Source organism: Pholcus phalangioides, unplaced genomic scaffold, assembly GCF_987345545.1.
Source record: "Pholcus phalangioides strain wild (caught in Gottingen) unplaced genomic scaffold, Ppha-v1.0 ptg000010l_1, whole genome shotgun sequence".
Classification (NCBI taxonomy): domain Eukaryota; kingdom Metazoa; phylum Arthropoda; class Arachnida; order Araneae; family Pholcidae; genus Pholcus; species Pholcus phalangioides.
This window is the reverse complement of record NW_028301603.1, coordinates 22,272,657-22,290,328: the sequence shown is the minus strand read 5'-3', so window position 1 is coordinate 22,290,328 and position 17,672 is coordinate 22,272,657. Positions and strand designations below refer to the sequence as shown.

The 17,672-nt window shown below is 38.9% G+C and overlaps 1 protein-coding gene across 1 annotated transcript in view; it reads right to left on the bottom strand.

Moving 5' to 3' along the window:
• The window catches only part of Droj2 (DnaJ heat shock protein family (Hsp40) member A4-like), a 30,851-nt gene extending 27,647 nt beyond the window's left edge, over nt 1-3,204 (bottom strand). Inside the window, exons 1-2 of the mRNA XM_089237918.1 lie at nt 2,961-3,204; nt 480-624 (exon numbers count right to left, since the gene is read on the bottom strand). Coding sequence (XP_089094044.1) covers nt 480-611 — 132 coding nt within the window. The 5' untranslated portion in view covers nt 612-624; nt 2,961-3,204. The remainder of the gene's footprint in view (nt 1-479; nt 625-2,960) is intronic.
• Nucleotides 3,205-17,672: the final 14,468 nt, after the last annotated feature.

The window sequence follows — 17,672 nt, the reverse complement described above, 5'->3', positions numbered from 1 at the left end:
CATGAAGCTGGGCTGGAAGAAATCTCGGCAATGGGATAAGTAAAGTGGTAAAGTTCTGGCGTTCATTCATTCAGTTCTGGTGTATTGGTAGCACACTTTCAAGAGGACCCGATACTGGGGGGAGAAAAATAACTTTTTCTCCGATGTTCATCTTGACACTGATGCCCAGAAAATATTCTTCTTTGAAATGTTGGGTGAAGGGTTATGTGCTTGCACGAATAAATATCCGAGGTTGTTCTTTTTACCAGGCAGCCTTTGTTCACTAGGGTGTAAACAGAGGCTGCCTGGTAAAAAGAACAACCTCAAATATTTATTCGTGCAAGCACATAACCCAACACTTTCCAGTGCCTGTTAGTTTGTTAAAAATTCCACCGGTGAATGTTTATGAGATGTATTAGCAAAATTTTGATCACTCACCATTTTACATAAATCTGGCTCACTTGTTAAAATAAAGGCTATTATTAACCAAATTATCTTACCCTTTCACCCTCGGATGGATTCTTGTCAGGATGATATTTGAGAGCGAGTTTTCTGTAAGCTTTTTTCAACTCATCAGCAGTACAGCTGGGCTTGACACCAAGAACATCATAGTAAGTAGTCTCTTTCACCATATTGAATCAAAACCTACAGTAAAAAAATGGAAAATCATGAGAGTTCCGTATAGTAATTTATTTATACATATATTGTTTAACGTTGCATGAAAATTTAATGATTGTGGGAGAATCAACAATAGAGAGGAGGAGTTTGTTCCTTACAACTATGTTGCGACAAAAGAAGCTGTAATTGTATGCCAACAACTTTTCCAGTTGACTTGCCATGTATAAACTCCCTATTTCAATTATCAAAATGTGGATCAATGCATTTGGACAGATGCACTGATTCTGAATATCATCAACTGGGGTAATGGAATTTTGCATCAATTAGATAGTGCAATCAGCCGCATGCTGGATTTTACTTAACATTACTATGACGTAGTTTGCAAAGCTAATAGAATTTCATACATGTTATTCACAGTATACTGCAAATATGATACGCATACATTGTCATATGCTTTTTGTGTGCATGTACATTCACCCAACTCTACAGTTCTGTTCACAAGTATGGAGCCCTTAAGAAATTAACAACATAAAGCCACTCGAAAAACAACAGAGAGTTCATCAAACTCATAGCTGGTATCATCACCAGAGGTCGGAATATCTAGGTTTGCATTCTCTAGAATGGCGTAGAATCCCTGATTTGAAAATGTGCTACAAACTAGTCCACTTGATCATAAACAGCCGAGCCAATCTACATAGGCATCACTTCCAAATAAGAATACCAATGGTCAGAAGAGATTGTTTATCAAACGGGTACAGATGCTGGGTGAGAAGAATCTGAAACAGTTTGCCATCAGAACTTGTATGCGACGCCTAAGCAAGATTTGTTATTGAAGATTTCGACCTGGCTCTATATGTGCTTCCCCTACTGACTATTTTTCATTTTTTATTATGCTATTTTTATATATTACTTTTCTAGTGTAAGTTCATTTCATGCCTTTTAATAAGATGGTTGTAAATAAATTTAAAGCAGTGAGTAGTCAAAAATAGGTTTGTTTGATAGCAGAGTCCGACATCTCGAATGGAATGTTTAAGGTTGCAGCAAAAGAAGAAAAGTTTAAGACATTTATGATAGATATGATCAACATGTTTCTTTTAACATAGATCTGCCGAGATACTGCTGCCTAGGTATTTAATTTCAGACACTTGAGATATAGTTAAGTTATTGATTATGAAAATTCAAAAGGGATATTTTTTATGAGGAAACCCTCATGAAAACTGTTTTTAAGGTGTTGATAAGCATTTCCCATGTCGTACACTAGTCAAAGATGAGCTTTGCTACAGTGACAATCGGCTGAAGTTGATTTCTTGTGGTTCCCACAACTTTTAGGGTGCAAATGTGAACTGATCTACAATCATTCCACTTCACACATAGTTTGAAAAATATAGACTCCTAGCAGTCCAGTGGTTCGGGAACTATCCTCTGACTGTGCAGGTCTGGGTTCGAATCCCAGTTCAGGCATGGATGTCTAACAAAATCCCTGGACGAATCATGCTAATCCCTTGAGAATACGTGAGGATCACATTTAAAAAATAATTAATGCCCCCAAAGCAGAATATACCAAAATCTGTGACACACGTCGCAGAAGATTTTTAAGAAAAATTTAAAAACACTGTTTTCCCATCAGCCAAGGTTCGTTGCAAAACAATGCAAAACACTGTTTTAGAGATTGATGGCAGAACAAGCAATACGTTAGGTTCACAACACATTTTCTGGCATGATCCAAGCCTTCTTCGACCATCTGCTTATATTTCTTCCCTCAGACAGAGCAACAGGCCATGATCTGGAGGCAGATTCCGTTGACGTAGTTTTTGATCCGACTCATATACGGTATAATGGTAATTATGTGGTAAATAACGCAGTCATCTGCAAACAATTCTTGCGGTACTGAGATTGTTTAAGTGAATTTTAAAAAATAATGGAGAGGACCGACCACTGCGGAGAATTCACAGACATAGATGGAGTTTTATTTAAAATGGACAAACTGTAAAAGACCTTTTCAGGAGAGCTTCCAATCATTTAAGTAATTGTACGTTAAGCCCATGATTAGAGAGTTTAAAAAAAACTTTATCATAAGCTGTAGAAAATTATAAATACAATCACCGAGTACAAAATGTGGATCAATAACATGTTATGCTTAGAAAATCACTCGTGATAACACTAACGCACAATTTTAATGAACATGCAAAATAGAGGTTTCCTTCAAATTAAGCCATTCCGAAATATGTATGGAAAAAACACATGCATCTCAAAGTAATAACAAGGATTAGGTGCGTGAAAACAACACAATGAGAAACAAAAAAAAAAAATAAAATAAGGATAGGATTTTTTAAACAAATTATACACAATTTGAAATTACTTACAATTGTTATTAGAACGAGTAATTTTCTTTCTTTTTTTCTCAATCACGAGCTTTGATATTTGCTAGACTTGAGTGAGGATGAAAGCAAAGATCAGTTGCGTGAAGCCTCGCGGATGTTTTACTGATTATGCCCGATCCAGAAGTTTCTACGAAATTCTATACAAAAGTAATACCATCCCGTTGTGCCTAATTTCTGATGAGATCTTCACTGAGTCACGAATGCGTCGAAATTCCCTATGAGGCTTGTGGGCTGTCACTACAGGATGGTAGATATCAGAACACGCATGCGCGAATGCTTTCTCGCCATGTGTAGGATTTGTTAAACCCATCGAGAAGAAATATAAGAAATATACTCTATTTCTCCTCTATATAAATATAAAGCCGGATTTTCCTAGGATTAAGTTTTTTGTGCCATGTGAACCGAATTGCCCCGGCCATTGCACGTCGACAGAAACGTGTTACACATTCACGCTGCGCGTTTGTGTTTTCGTAACTTTTGGTGCATCAGATCATGATGCACCAAGCTATATTGCAGTGGCATCAGCTACTCTGTCGTCTGCATGCTCCAGTTTGAAGGGAAGGGAAAGAAAACAACAAAAATGAAGAGAAGATGGGTGAAACGCGCGACGCAAGACGCTTTTGACTTCTCCAGAAGCAGTCCGCCAATCACGCCCGACGTAAAGCCGGATTTTCCTAGGAGTAGAAATTTTGCGCCGTGTGCAGCGGAAAACGCTGATTGGTTAAAAACCTGAAATTCAGGGTTTTTTTTGACTAATCAGCGTGTTCACGCTGCGCGCTGTAGAAACTTGCTCCTAGGAAAACCTGGCTTAAAGCGCTGTTGTGAACCCCATTGCGCTCTGTAGGAAAACAGCCATACTGATTTTCTCATAGGTGAGAGGACGGTGGGTCGAGCTGAGTGATTCACGTTGCGCGTGGCACAGAAAACATGCTCCTAGGAAAACCTGGCTTACAGCGCGACACGTTGTCCTCTCAATGGTGAGAGGACGAAGCTTTTCTTATTGCAATAAGAAAAGCAGTATGACTGTTCTCCTATAGAGCGCAATACGGCTTACGACAACACTTTACGTCGGGCGTGATTGGTCGACTGCTTCTGGAGGAGTCAAATGTGTCGTGCGCCGCGTGTTTTGCTGATGTCCTCTTCACTCTTGTGCGTTTTCTTTCCCTTCCGTTCAAACCGGAGCATGCAGACGACGGAGTAGCTGATGCCAAGGCCATATACTATAATATAGTCGTCCTGATCAACGACGAGCCGTTAATTCTCAAAAGGCATAGTGATACGATTGGCCGGTGAGAGAGTGACGTAAGCAGTTTATCATATTTGGCAAGAAATCATTTCACCAGTTTGTATTTCTGAAATAGGTTTTTAGTCGTCTAAGAGTAGAAAATGTTCTTTTTTGAAGTAGCTGTGGAAATCAGCAGTACAGAAAGAATTTGCAGCAACGTATGAATATTAGGATAAAGATTTGTGTTGCATTGTAAAAGGACTTACACTGCGTTTCCCGGTGTCAAATTTTCGTCAGTTTTAATCCATTTATTCCGTCATACAGAATACTCGGCATCGAGTGTTCTGCTCTCTGGAACGACCACTATCATAAAATTCTTTGCATGCGGTGAGTTGTTTTCCACAATTTGAATTGATGTGACGAGGGAGAAATATTTGCATTGTGTCTACCAATGATTTGTGAGTATTGAATCGATCTGTTATCTGCATTTGTACATGGTCGACAAAAGGTAGCTATTGCATTTAGAAAAGTCCTCTCCTCTTGTCAATACAAGATTCATTGAAAGACTGGTTATTTGTGGAAATGAAAATTACAAGGAAGAAAATTCATCACTGCCCCTTCGGGGACTCGAACCCCGGTCTCTCCGGACGAGTGCTCTGCCATCTAAGCTATGGAAGCAGATAGAATATAGCGAGCCGAATGGGGCCCCTATAATTCCTCCTTTTTCTGAGCATAACCATTTCAAGGAAGCTCCAAGAAAAGTCTGCTCCGAGAAAGCGCGCTACGTCCCTGGGGAAGGGTTTTTTCTTCTATCTGTAGATTATTTTTCTAACCTCAGGGACTTCGGCTTTAATTTCAATGATAACGCACAACTTTTGAAGTTTAGGCTGAACATCCCCGAGGTCAAAAAAAAAAAAAAAAAAATCTGAAGTGAAAAAAAAGCAACCCGCATGTTTATGCATGCAGAGTCTAAAAGGACTACTGCGTAATCGCCGGTAAAAAAAAAATCACTCTTGTTTTTTTAGAGTTAAACAGCAATCAATGACCCAATTCTATTTGAAAAGTCATAAAAAACGGGAAAATGACAATCATTTTGCATTCCTATCTTCTGACTCGACAGACATAGCTGTGTCCAGCTTCCTGTGTCCAGGAATTCCCAATAGGAAGGTTAATAATCGATGATTATTAACCTCCGCCACTTTTGAAGGAAGGAAAGTTTGTATTGTCGACTTTTCCACTTGTACAGAGCGAACAATTCTGAAAACGGAGTTCGATATACTGTCATGTGAAGCTGGACATCGTGCTGGACTCTCGTCCAGAGGATTCAGGTTCGAACTCCGTTGACGGCACAGTGGTGGTCAGTTGAAGTTGGTTTTATGTGGTTTTCTAGCTTCGAGGCGTAAATGCGAGTCTCACATTTAAATGTCTCTCCACAGAGAGCAGGCAGACCTACAACACGATACTGACATAACATGAAAATTCAAGCATTTCCATCTTTACTTAAGAAAATGTAAGACAGATGGTAGCATATGAATATGAAGCAAGCGCAACTCTAAAACATAGATAGGAACATTAGGGCCACACATTCACTCAGAACACACATTCCGGCATGTGGCATTTCGTTAGAAATTCGGAAGAGGAATGTGTACGAGGTGCATGTACGGTTAAGTAGTAGCACAAGCTGTGGGGGAATGCCGCATTGACCTAAAAGGAGTAATACACCCACAGACTAAATATAAGATCTACACTGGTAGCTCCAAGACTGAGCATGGAGTGGCTTCGGGCATGGTTACCTTTCAGGATGACTTGGAGATAAGTAACTGGAGCAATAAATTCAATGATCTAAATACGGTATTCCAGGCGGAGTTGTTTGCGCTGCTCATAACTACGCAACACGCAAGCGCCAGCAAGAAAGAAACACACATTCTTTCTGATTCACTTTCTTCGTTATAAACGGTTCTAGATCTCCTATCACGCCACATGATGGCTAGAAATATCAGAGACCTATTACTGCCAAATAGACATATCTATATCTCGTGGATCAGAGCGCATAGAGGAAATACTGGGAATGAAATAGCTGATCTGTTAGCCAAAAGAGCGACCGAAAGACCAGGAACCGATTTCTCTATCCTTCCGAAGTCGTAGGCGATGAAGAAGTTGCGAAATGATCTGTTACAGAAATGGCAATCACGATGGTCAAATGACACGAAAACAGCAGATCTATGAAGTTCTTCCACAAGTTAAATACTGTAGTTATGGCTGGTCTAGAGAGGCTATTTTTTTTCTTTCGGAGCATGGACCCTTCTCCTCCTATCTTCATCGTTTTCATAAGAGTAGGTTTTCTAGCATGTGTAAATTTGGAGGGAAGGGAACCGTCTTTCACTATGTTACAACATGCGAGTATACCAAGGACTTTCATTTTGGCTCTACTATGCCACAGAATTACATTACCTCGAAGCTACAATTACTGAGAAAACACTCCAGAATCGAAAGAATTAAGCGCCTTATTAGATATATCATTTCAAACGAAGATAAAATCACAGTCACGAAACAGTACCAAAGTACGAATGCTTCAGTTCCCTCACAAGTTGATAACAACCGTTCATCAGACTCAGACTATGATCCTCTGGCATGAGATGAGATATTTGGGGGTTGTCTCATGGTGTCTTTGTGCGCGTCTTCTGACAGACACTGAAGTTCCTTGATTCCCGTTGCTGTCAATGTGTAATGTCGCCTATCTTGTATATATTACATATAGGAGTGTTTATATGTTTGTATATATATATATGTTTATATTATATCTCATATACATATGTCTATAGTTATTCGTGGGCCCCCCTTCGAGGCCTGCTGGCGACGTGCGTATGCACCTGCCCATGTAACCTCAACTTTTTGTCTTCTTGCGCGCTGGTGGTCTTTCGGTACTTAGTGGTGTTTCGGATGTTGCATCGCTCTTCCACCATGGCCGAAACTATCTGGGTGACCATCTTATATCCCCTATGGGGACAGAGCGGGGGTCATGGTCGATTTCGGATTAAGTAGTAGGAGTCATGCAAAGCTCAGCTAATCATAACTTCCAACTGTTCTACATCTCCTTTTAATGGCAACAAAAGACCACCCAATCTGCTCCAGGAAAAGCTCGCATTTCTCTAGAGATGTTATCTTTCCATTTCCTAAAACATGGCCATAAAATCACTCTAGTTCTCAAACTTTTTTTTTTGGTTCGCTAATCAAAAATGTTTACCACTGTGCCTATGTAACTGTAATACATAAGTCTACCTGCCAGTTGCGGGCAGCTACATTGATTAAGTTCATGCAATGATTCGTATTCCCAAATAATGTATAACGTAGTGGAAGAATTACATGCGTTAATAAACTGGCACATTATTCAAATAATAGATCTATTTAGTGCAACGCATTATACCATCTAGTACTTTCGAAGGTGCAAAACAATGCCGTGAAGCATATTTAGGAACAACGATCCTAATGGAATAAAGCAATATGCAGGGTGTTCTGTTAACGGACCGACAAACTCAGAGGGTTGTTAGTTGACATCAAGAGGAACAAAAATTGCAATGGAACATGGTGTCGTGAACCACGTTGAGAGGGTGAGAATCGCGAGAAACGCATGCAGGTTTCGACGTCACGTTGGAACGACAAAAACTACAATATATATAATAACTGCAAAAAGATTTATTTGATTAATTATTACAAAAGTTGTTGGAAGTCGCGGTCGCTGACGTCATTGCACAGTCTACAACGACGTAAAAACGATTCCCGGACGCGCTCGAAGATACCAGGTATACTTTTGATGTCTGCCACAGCGACTACAATCCGCGCTATGAGATCCTCCGGTGTGTCCACGGGTATCGCATAAACGAGTGATTTAAGGTGATCCCAAAGGACGGGATCCCATCCTGGGGAGGGGGTCATGATTGTGGAATCTGGTTTAGAAGGATGTTTAAAAAGAATCAAATTAAATTTTCAGCATAAGTTCCTCGTTAGTTTCTTGAAAGGAAAAAAAATGTCTTTTTTAGAGACCCGTTGTGGCCACACCTTACCAAGGCCTCCTAGACAGAGATACTATCTAGGAGCCTCATAGGAGGCTCACCGGGTATCTGGAACAATATCCATGAAACTCCGAAAAGATGTTCAGTTGTGTATGTATGGTTTGTTACAATTTTGAAGTCCACATACACATACGTTGCACTCAGGGGCGGCTCGAGAAAAAATGTCTACCGGAGCGAAATCTATTTTTGTGCCCTGACCTCCCTCAATTAAAAAAAACCTTTTGTTTCAATCGCTTCGTTTTGATGCGTTCAAAGGAACAGCGATATTTTATGTCATCACAATATCATACCGAATTTTTTTTTTGTCCTTTTACCTTGGATTTGTGGCCCCTGTGTGACCGAGCTGCCCTGGTTGCACTACCAGGAACGTCTGGCGAGGTCGGAAGACGGACCTGTGATCGGGGGCGCCAAAGTGCTTGGGCTTTCTTGTGAGAGAGAGAGAGAGAGAGAGAGAGAGAGAGCACATTTTTTTGTTTCTCCTCGTGTGAAAGGTTGGCATGGAAACATGACCAAGGACAGGATCCCTATTTAAAATGGTCAGAAAATCAGGTTTTAGTTAATATATATAATGTAGGCCTATATATTGCAATACTGTACTGTGTTGGCGATTCGATTCTGCGTTTTTAATGCAAGTAATACAAGTCGGAAAAAAAGGGGCATGAAAGGCCTCTGGCTCAAAATCTTTCCCATATAAAAAAAAGCACCTTCAAATTTTGTAATACTCCCCACAACGCTCTTGCTCTCTTTAGCAAAAAAATTAGGTGACCGCGCGAGAGAGATTCCTCCAATCTTTTCATTTTTTTCAGCACAACAAAAGAGAAAGAAGGTTGTGTCTTCTTCCCAAAATCTCCTGCAGGGGTAAACGAAAAGAAAAGAGCTCAAGTGTGTGTGTGTGTGTTTTTATGTGACCAAAATTGCTACGTATATAGGTAGGTGCCCATCGATTCTTTTTTTTTTTCGAAAAAAAAACCCCGTAATATTATTTACACTCAACCCTTCATTTTTTTTCCCATCTAGGTCATTTTTTATGTATATTTTAACAGTTATATTTTTCTAGTGATGTATATCTAACGTGTTTCGGCGCCCCTTATCATTTGGCGCCCTGTGCAATTGCACAGCACTGCACTAAGACCGCTCCTGCCTACAACGATAGAATTAATCATCACACTTCAGTCATAGTTAGAACATTAGTCACATTTCAAGCATTACACAGAAACAAACTTCATGCTAGACTCACAACACGTACACGCACATTCCAACATGTACCAATTCGTTAGAAGTTCCACAGAGGAATACGGACGAGGTGCATGTGTGGTTTAGCAGTAGTATAGCCATAGCTAATGTACCACCATTTCTCAGTGATACGAGATTGTTCATTGAAAGTTGATATTTTCCTTAAGTTCATAATTTTATACATTTTGCCACGGACAAAATAAAGGGCAATATCTGCCCCTTTTGCGGTTTTGTGAATAGAAAAGATTTCTAGAAAGTCTTCAGTGATATTCACATTTGGCTTGTGATGGCAAAAAGCCATTGAAAAAAAATTCAATCGCATCCAAACGGTTATACAAATTATCACCCATTGCTGTTATTCTTTCGACCATAAAACGGTATAAAAGATATTACGAAATGCTAGCACATATTTAGGGCAGACATTTTCTACAGCATTTATAATCGATTTCTTAACCAAGGGGAAACTGTTGCTTAAAAGACTGGAATTTTTCGCGAATATGTAGCTGTAACTCATATAATAGTGGCTCTCGGAAAAATTATGATTTTTTTTTTACTTGAATTCTTCATACTTTTTATTAAAAAAAAGTTATCTGAAATTTTTTAATTTTAGAAAATCCCAATGTTTTTTTAATCATGTAGGCCACCAACAGTTCCTTCAAGAGCCGCATGCGGCCCGCGAGTTTGACACTAATGATCTACGAGTTATAGGAGGAAAAACAAAATCAAATTGTAGAACGAGCCCATCATACTTCAAGCACGATCTGTGTTCGGCAAAGGTATGATGGGTTCCAGAACATTCCAGAATAAGTTAACCTCAGGTACGGATCCGGAAGCGGGAAATGGGCCGATCGTCTTTTCCAAGAGGCGGATAATATGGAACGAATTGGGCTATTCCATAAAATAGGGGACGACCACCCGACATCTGGGATAATGGATAATGGAGACGCATGGATAACTTACGGTAATCTTCATTGCCATTCAACCTTTTAATTTTTTTATCAGCTGATTATTTTGATTTTAAAAAACTCCACATTGCATCTTGCTACTTTCCGCTCTATTCCAATTTTGACACCTTAGAGGACCTATGACTTTCATAAATACATTTAACTGTGAAAACATTATCATCATGGGTGATCTGAACGCTCGCATTGGCAATCCATATGCTCTTAATTCCTCTTTCTTTGATGATGTACTCATTCATCACAGATCAAACGACCTTGTCGTAAACTATAGAGGATAATATGAGCTCTGCACATTAAACAATTTATTTATTTTGGACGGCACTTTTCCCCAAGACAACCCAAGTAATTTCACCTTCTTTAATCAAAATGATGCTAGTGTCGTTGATTATATTATTGTATCTGCAAATGTGTACCGTCAAACAGTTGAATTTGAGGTTATCCCGAAACTCGGTTCCGATCATTTCCCTTATTAGAGCAACCTTATATTTAATAGATACTAATTATTTTGAGAAACCCAATATAAATACCGCATTTTTGAAATCCCTTTGGAATAGTGAAGGTGGCTCTAAATTCGTGCGATATCGACTCGCGATTCTCCGCTGATCCCGATATCGGCATCTAAGAAATCGTTCCATTTCTGATGCAGACCGCAAGAAATCATGGGTTAATAAAAAAATCAAGGTCATCAAGTGGCTTTAATACACAGAATGGATACTTTGCTTGGTTCGATGTTGAGTGTCAGACTTCTAGAAAGGAGATACGAAAAACAACCAGGATTTTGAGCAGGTGCTATAATAATCATAATTTTAAGCAATACAAACTACAACGGAATGCTTCTAGGTACTTATGAAATAAAAAAAAGCGGCATATTTCAAGAACCTAAACGAACAAATTTGTTCCAGCAGAGATTCGAAATCCTTCTGGGAGATTATCAAAAAATTCAAGAGAAAAAATCCCTACGTTCTGAAATCGTGAAATCGATATATCAACATGGCACAATTACTTTTCAACTGGTTCAAAGCGAATGATAATACAACACGAATGGAATCTCCATTAAATAATATTTGTTATGCAATTGACCCAATTTCGGATTCCGATTTACTTTTCATGAAGTAAAAAACGCTATTCAAAAACTAAAATGTGGGAAAGCTGCAGGTTAGGATTGCTAAAAACCCGAATTTTTTTTTTTTGGGACATTCCTCTGATTACTCTTACAGATATACCTTCAATAAAATCTGTACCTCAACTAATCTACCCGAATCTTGGATCGAAATAATTATCTCCCCGATACACAAAAAGGGTGATGTTAATAATCCGGAAAATTTTAGAGAAATTACAAAAATATTTACATTAATTTTAAACTCCAGACTAATTGGTGAAACGTATACGACGACGTTCTTCTTAAGGAACAAGCAGGTTTCAGAAAGGAATATGGCTGCATGGATCAAGTATTCGTTTTTTGAACTACTTTATTCAAAACAAATTAAAACGGAAGAGGGGAAACTGTTCTCAACTTTTATTGACTTCAAGAGCGCATTTGATTCAGTCGACCATCAAATTCTCTGGTCAGTTCTCCAAGAGTTTAATCTTAGAGTCCTTTTACACGGAGCGAATGCGGACGCGGGTCCGGAAGAAGTTTTAACAATTGGAATATACTGAGCCTTTCAGACGAGCCGAAATATCTCCGCACCTAGGAAATGTTCATGCGGGTCCGGACGTCGTCCGCATGTGTCAAAACCTAAGTGCGGGCTCCGCATCCACACATAGAAGTTTTGATAATGGGTTATTCGGGGCTATTCACACGATGCGGATGCGGAGCGAATTCATCCGCATCTTTGGCTACTTTTTAAAGAAGATTTTGCACGGAATTTTTTTAATTATTTGCCATAAATACCCTTAAAAACACCACATGAAGGTCCCCGTTCATCAAATATGATGTACCCATATACGCCTGTAACTTCCGTTTCCTTCTGAGATGGAGAAATAGCAACTTTAACTGCCTTTTGTCCATACGTTACAATTTTATACCATAAAACCTGCCAACAACGGCCACTGACGGGACCAAAATTATAAGCTGTTCTGTTCATTACGAATATTTAATGGACTAAATACTTTAATAACTTTTAAATTTAGTTTAAAAATTTTAATTTTTTACTTTTTAAATTTTTAAAATAATTTAAAAATCTAAATATTTGAAATAATTATTTTAAATATTTATTATTTTTTTAAATTTTTAATCTTTTTATTTTTTTAAACTTAAAAAAAAATACCTTAATAAACAACGTTATCCACGTACGGTGTTCACTCAGGACCGGATTAAGACGTTTGAAGACCCTAGCACTTGAATATTTTTGGTGGTTCCCCCGATACCTACAAGTTTATTTTACTCGATATTCAGTCTATAAACTTAAAAAAATGAAATTTTATATTTCAGAAGTGACTAATCTAAGGATGGGATTTCACTATAACTTTCACTAACTTTATGAAAGTTATTTCATAAAACTTATAAAAAAGTAACTAATAAATTTATCGGTTGCATTCGAGATTTATTAGTTGCTTTTTTGAAAGAATTATTATAAAATTTTTATAGTGTAATCCCGGCCTTAAGCCCGGATTACACTATAAAGTTTTATAAAAGTTGAAAAATTTAACCAATAGGCGCATCGATTGCATTCAAGCAAATGCAACTGGTGATCTTACTGGTGTAATTTTTCTCGTTTTAGCAAAGAGCTTTTACGAGACAGATTTTTTTTTCAAAATCTTTTGAAAATATTTTAAGATATTTTCTCTCATCGACTACTTGTGAGGATCGTAATGAAGGCATCTTTATACCCATATTCTATTGTGCTCTAGATTAAACCACGAAAGAATGGTATTTTCACACGGCTCTAGGCTGCCTATGGGCACTGAATCAGGGGTGAAGGAGAAAAATAATTACAAAAATTGCGAAAAAATAGTTTTTACGCACGAATTTCAAACGAAAAATGCGGGCGAAACACCCGCATCTTTAGTGCTGGTGTGAAAGGGTATGCGGACCCGCGTCCGCATCCGCTCCTTGTGAAAGGGGCCTTGGTGTGCAAAATTTGTTTCCATGCTCGCTGACATATACAAAAAAGCCGCCTCAAGGGTGCGCTGCTCATTAGGATATACTGAGGTGTTCAACATTAACTCTGGTGTTCTTCAGGGAGAAATTTCGAGTTCCATTTTGTTCTCACTGTTTTTGAATGACCTTCATAATTCGCTTAAATTCTGCAGAAATAAAAGATTTGTCTTTCCCTGATGGAACACAACTTCTTGCTGTATGCGGATGACGCAGTGTTACTGGCGGACTCCCCCTATGAATTTAAGAAGAAAAATTGATATTCTAGAGCAATTTTGTAGGGACTATAAACTAACTGTTAATGTGAATAAAACGAAAGTCTTGGTCTTCCGTAAGGAGGGGAAAAATCCATAAATGATACATTCTTCCACTAAAATAAAAAATTGGATACCGTTAATTCTTATATTTACCTTGGAATTTCCTTTTCTCCCTTTGGAACATACTATCTGGCAAAAAAATTATTTCCAAGCGAAGGGTATATCTGCAATACGTGCATTATGGCCTCTTCTTCTGGGAGCCAAACTCAATTCACATTATAGCTGGTTTAAACTATTTAATGGTATGGTAACTTCTGTTTTGATCTATGGCTCACCAATTTGGTCAATACATTACCTTCACCAACAAATGCTTCTCTTTTTTGAATTTTAATTTGACAAAATATACTGCAAATTACATATTGCGATTGGAACTCGGGGATATACTTCTTTATCTATTACATTTATAAAGTTGATTGTTAAATTCTGGATACGTATTCCCAAAATGCCGGACTCTAGACTTGGTAGGAAATCATATTTACACCAATATAGCAACTCGTCCATCGAGTCAAAATTTAACTGGGCTTCAGACGTCAAACTGTTACTTGAAAAATCTGGCTATGGGTTTGTGTGGTTTGCTCAGGATCCCAACACAGCTGTTAAGTTTCTGCCACAGATTCTGCAAACATATGTAGACCAAAATCTCCAAGTTGATCTGAGTGCTATGGAAAATAGTAATATATAATCACCCTCATTATAAGTTTCTCAAATCGCACACATTTATTGAAGATTACATGACATCAAAAATTGATATCACAGTGAAAAGAGTCCTTTTTCAACTTAGAATGAAACACAATTCAATCTTTTTTCATGGCAAAATTTTTGTAATATCTCCCCACAAAAAAATTCTGCAATATGTGTAATCTGAACGAACTCGAAATCTTGTACCGTTTTTTTCAATTGTTCAATCTATCACTCATATAGACGGAAATATCTGGCTAACTTCACAAGTCATTTTGATTTGAAAAAAATGGTCTATATATTAAAACAATCTCATAAACAATCACTCAATTTTCAATTTCATTGTACCTGCTCAAAGACTAAACAGTTTTATTTTCGCGGAAAGCGAGTATGCAAATGAATCCTAGACATGAATATATTCTAATGCACTCTTTGATATTAAAGTACGTATTTTCTAATGTTCCTATTCAATGCGGTTTTTTAAAAATATTTTTATGTGTAAATAAATATTTTTCTTACTTTATTTAATGTACTGTTTGTAATGCGTGCGTCACGAATGTATTTATCTCAGTGCAATCTTTCCCTCCTATCTCAAATTGATGTATTGTCTCACTCCCTTTCTCTTCAATGTATAATATATATTCAAATACCACCAAATTGTAATAGGCTCACGGCCTAACATGAATGAATGAACGCCAGGGTCTCTGCTACCGGACTTATACCGTTGCCGAGATCTCTTCCAGCCAAGCTTCGTGGCAGAGTCTGGAAGAAAGTGAGTGCACCTAAAGTCTGTGTGTGTAGCTAGTGTTGTGTCTGATATTTCAGTGCTGCCATCTATACTTCAATTGTGAGTGAAGTGTAATGATTGAATATTTGTAACGTTGTAGGCCTGTTGCTCTTTGTGGCGAGACTTTTTAACGAGGAGATCGGCTCGCATTCGCGCCTTGTAGTTGGGAACCACAGAAAACCAACTTCAGCCGACCACCACTGCGGCGCCGGTGGGGTTCGAACCCGGGATCCCCGCGATGCGAGTCCGTCACTATGACCACCACAGCGGCTCACGGCCTAACAATAAAATTTTGTCTGTCATTACCATTCAATGAATTACTGAGATGAAGTTTAAAAAGGTTTGGTCCCAGAACTTTGCCTGTCGAGGTAAAGGACAATCTTAAATGAAATAAAAGGACAATTCTCTAAATCCCATGAAAGGGACTCGTTTTGGTTTGTGAGATGCAGTCGGCCTCGCTTAATCGGGTAACAGATAATCTGATACCCTGCTTATACAGAACTGATAAAATCCGTTGGAAAAAAAAATTTCTCCCATAGGCCGGGATTACACTATAAAAGTTTGACAAAAAAGGTTTTACAAAAACTTGGGGAAAAACAACCCAATTTTTTACATTCGCTCGAATGTATGCAAAACGTTTATGGGTTGCATTTTTCTAGTTTTATAAAAGGACTTTAATTGTTAAGTGTGTAATGCCGGGGGATAGAGACAATGCTAAAGTTCCCCGCTTGATGTGATAATTTTTAAAACTCTCCCCGCTTAATTGCATATTAGAATTCACTCCACAGCTGTAAATACTGCGGAGTCTACGATGAAGTCAAAACCCAACAGATGGCAGCACGGATGCTGGCTGATGAACAACAAAAAGAAGAAAAAGTTCCCCCTTTCAGGCAGTGATTGTAATTCGTGGGAAATTTCCCATATTCGAGGGAAAAAATTGGCCAAAATTTGTCCAATAGGGAAATTTCTTAGAATTTGAGGAAAATTTTGAGAGTTCACCAAATAAAAGAATTTTTTGAAAAAAATTAATTAATAGTGTATTGTAAAATACTTGATTCCGTGTTTTCCCCACTAGATGGCAGCACATCTAGACAGCAAATGGCAGCATTTCCCACACGTTCCGTGTGGGAAAAATTTAGTCAAATGGGAAATTTTTGAGGGAAATTTTGCTGGAAGAGGTTAAAATCTCACACTATTTCGAGTTCGACCATCGACGTCCGCGTCGTAAAACACCACGTCGTGTAAAGAACTTCTTTACGCTACGTGTGTTTTGCGACGTGGACGCGTTTCACGTTCTTGTAAAAAATGTTAAACAAATAATTAATTATATTTATTACAGTACTGTCGCATATCAGTGTTAACCACATGGGCGGAGATACGGGGGGGGGGGCGTTGGGGGGCATTGCCCCCCCCCCCCAGAGTCAAACGTGGAATCGACTGATCTAATGTATATATGTATAGATGAATTGACATCATCATCATCGTGCCCCCCCAGCAATAATGACCTTGCCCCCCCAGACTTCCAAGTCAATCTCCGCCTATGGTTAACCAGCGGAATCGAGCACGAAACATCGACGCCAGAACTTGTGGATAATTTGTACTGTGGAACCCGGGGGCGGCGCGAGCATACCTGCCACCCGGATGCGAAGACTCATGTGCCGCCCCTAATGGCATCCCTGGCCATTATCTCCCAGAGGGTCTAGGAGGACTAGGAGGTAATGCCCTGGCAGGAGGCTGACACAACTTCAGTGTAGGGGACTTGGAGATAAACCTGAAGGGGACTTCTGAAAAAAAATCTGTAGTTGAAATCACGAAACGATAATTCATCGATTATACTCGATATAACGATATCATACCGTCACTCACTTGGTCACTGATACGGTCACTCTCACACTCACTTGGCCATTCCATACGATCACTCATTCACTTGATCATACAGTCATTCATATGCAGAGGTGCCGACATGAAGGAAACATTGGGGGGGGGGTTGAAAGTTGCTGGTCGTCCCGTATATACGGGACTTAAGTGCTTACGCAGGAAAAGAAAAGTGCACTGCATTGTTTTTTTGCATAAATTATTAGGGGGCGGGTTTAGCCCCCTGAAAAAAATTATTGGGGGGGGGGGGTTAAAAGGGCCTCAGCTCCTGGTTCATGTCGGAGGCGAAAAATTTTTGGATCCTGTTCAAAACCTTCGTGGGCCTTTTTAAAGGAAGCCAGCTCAGGCAGAAGAAGCCGGCTAGCATTTGTGGAATATGATTATGACGTGGCAGTGACGCAAGTCCAAATTAATCAAGTACGAGAGTGAAACATTCTTCTTGATACG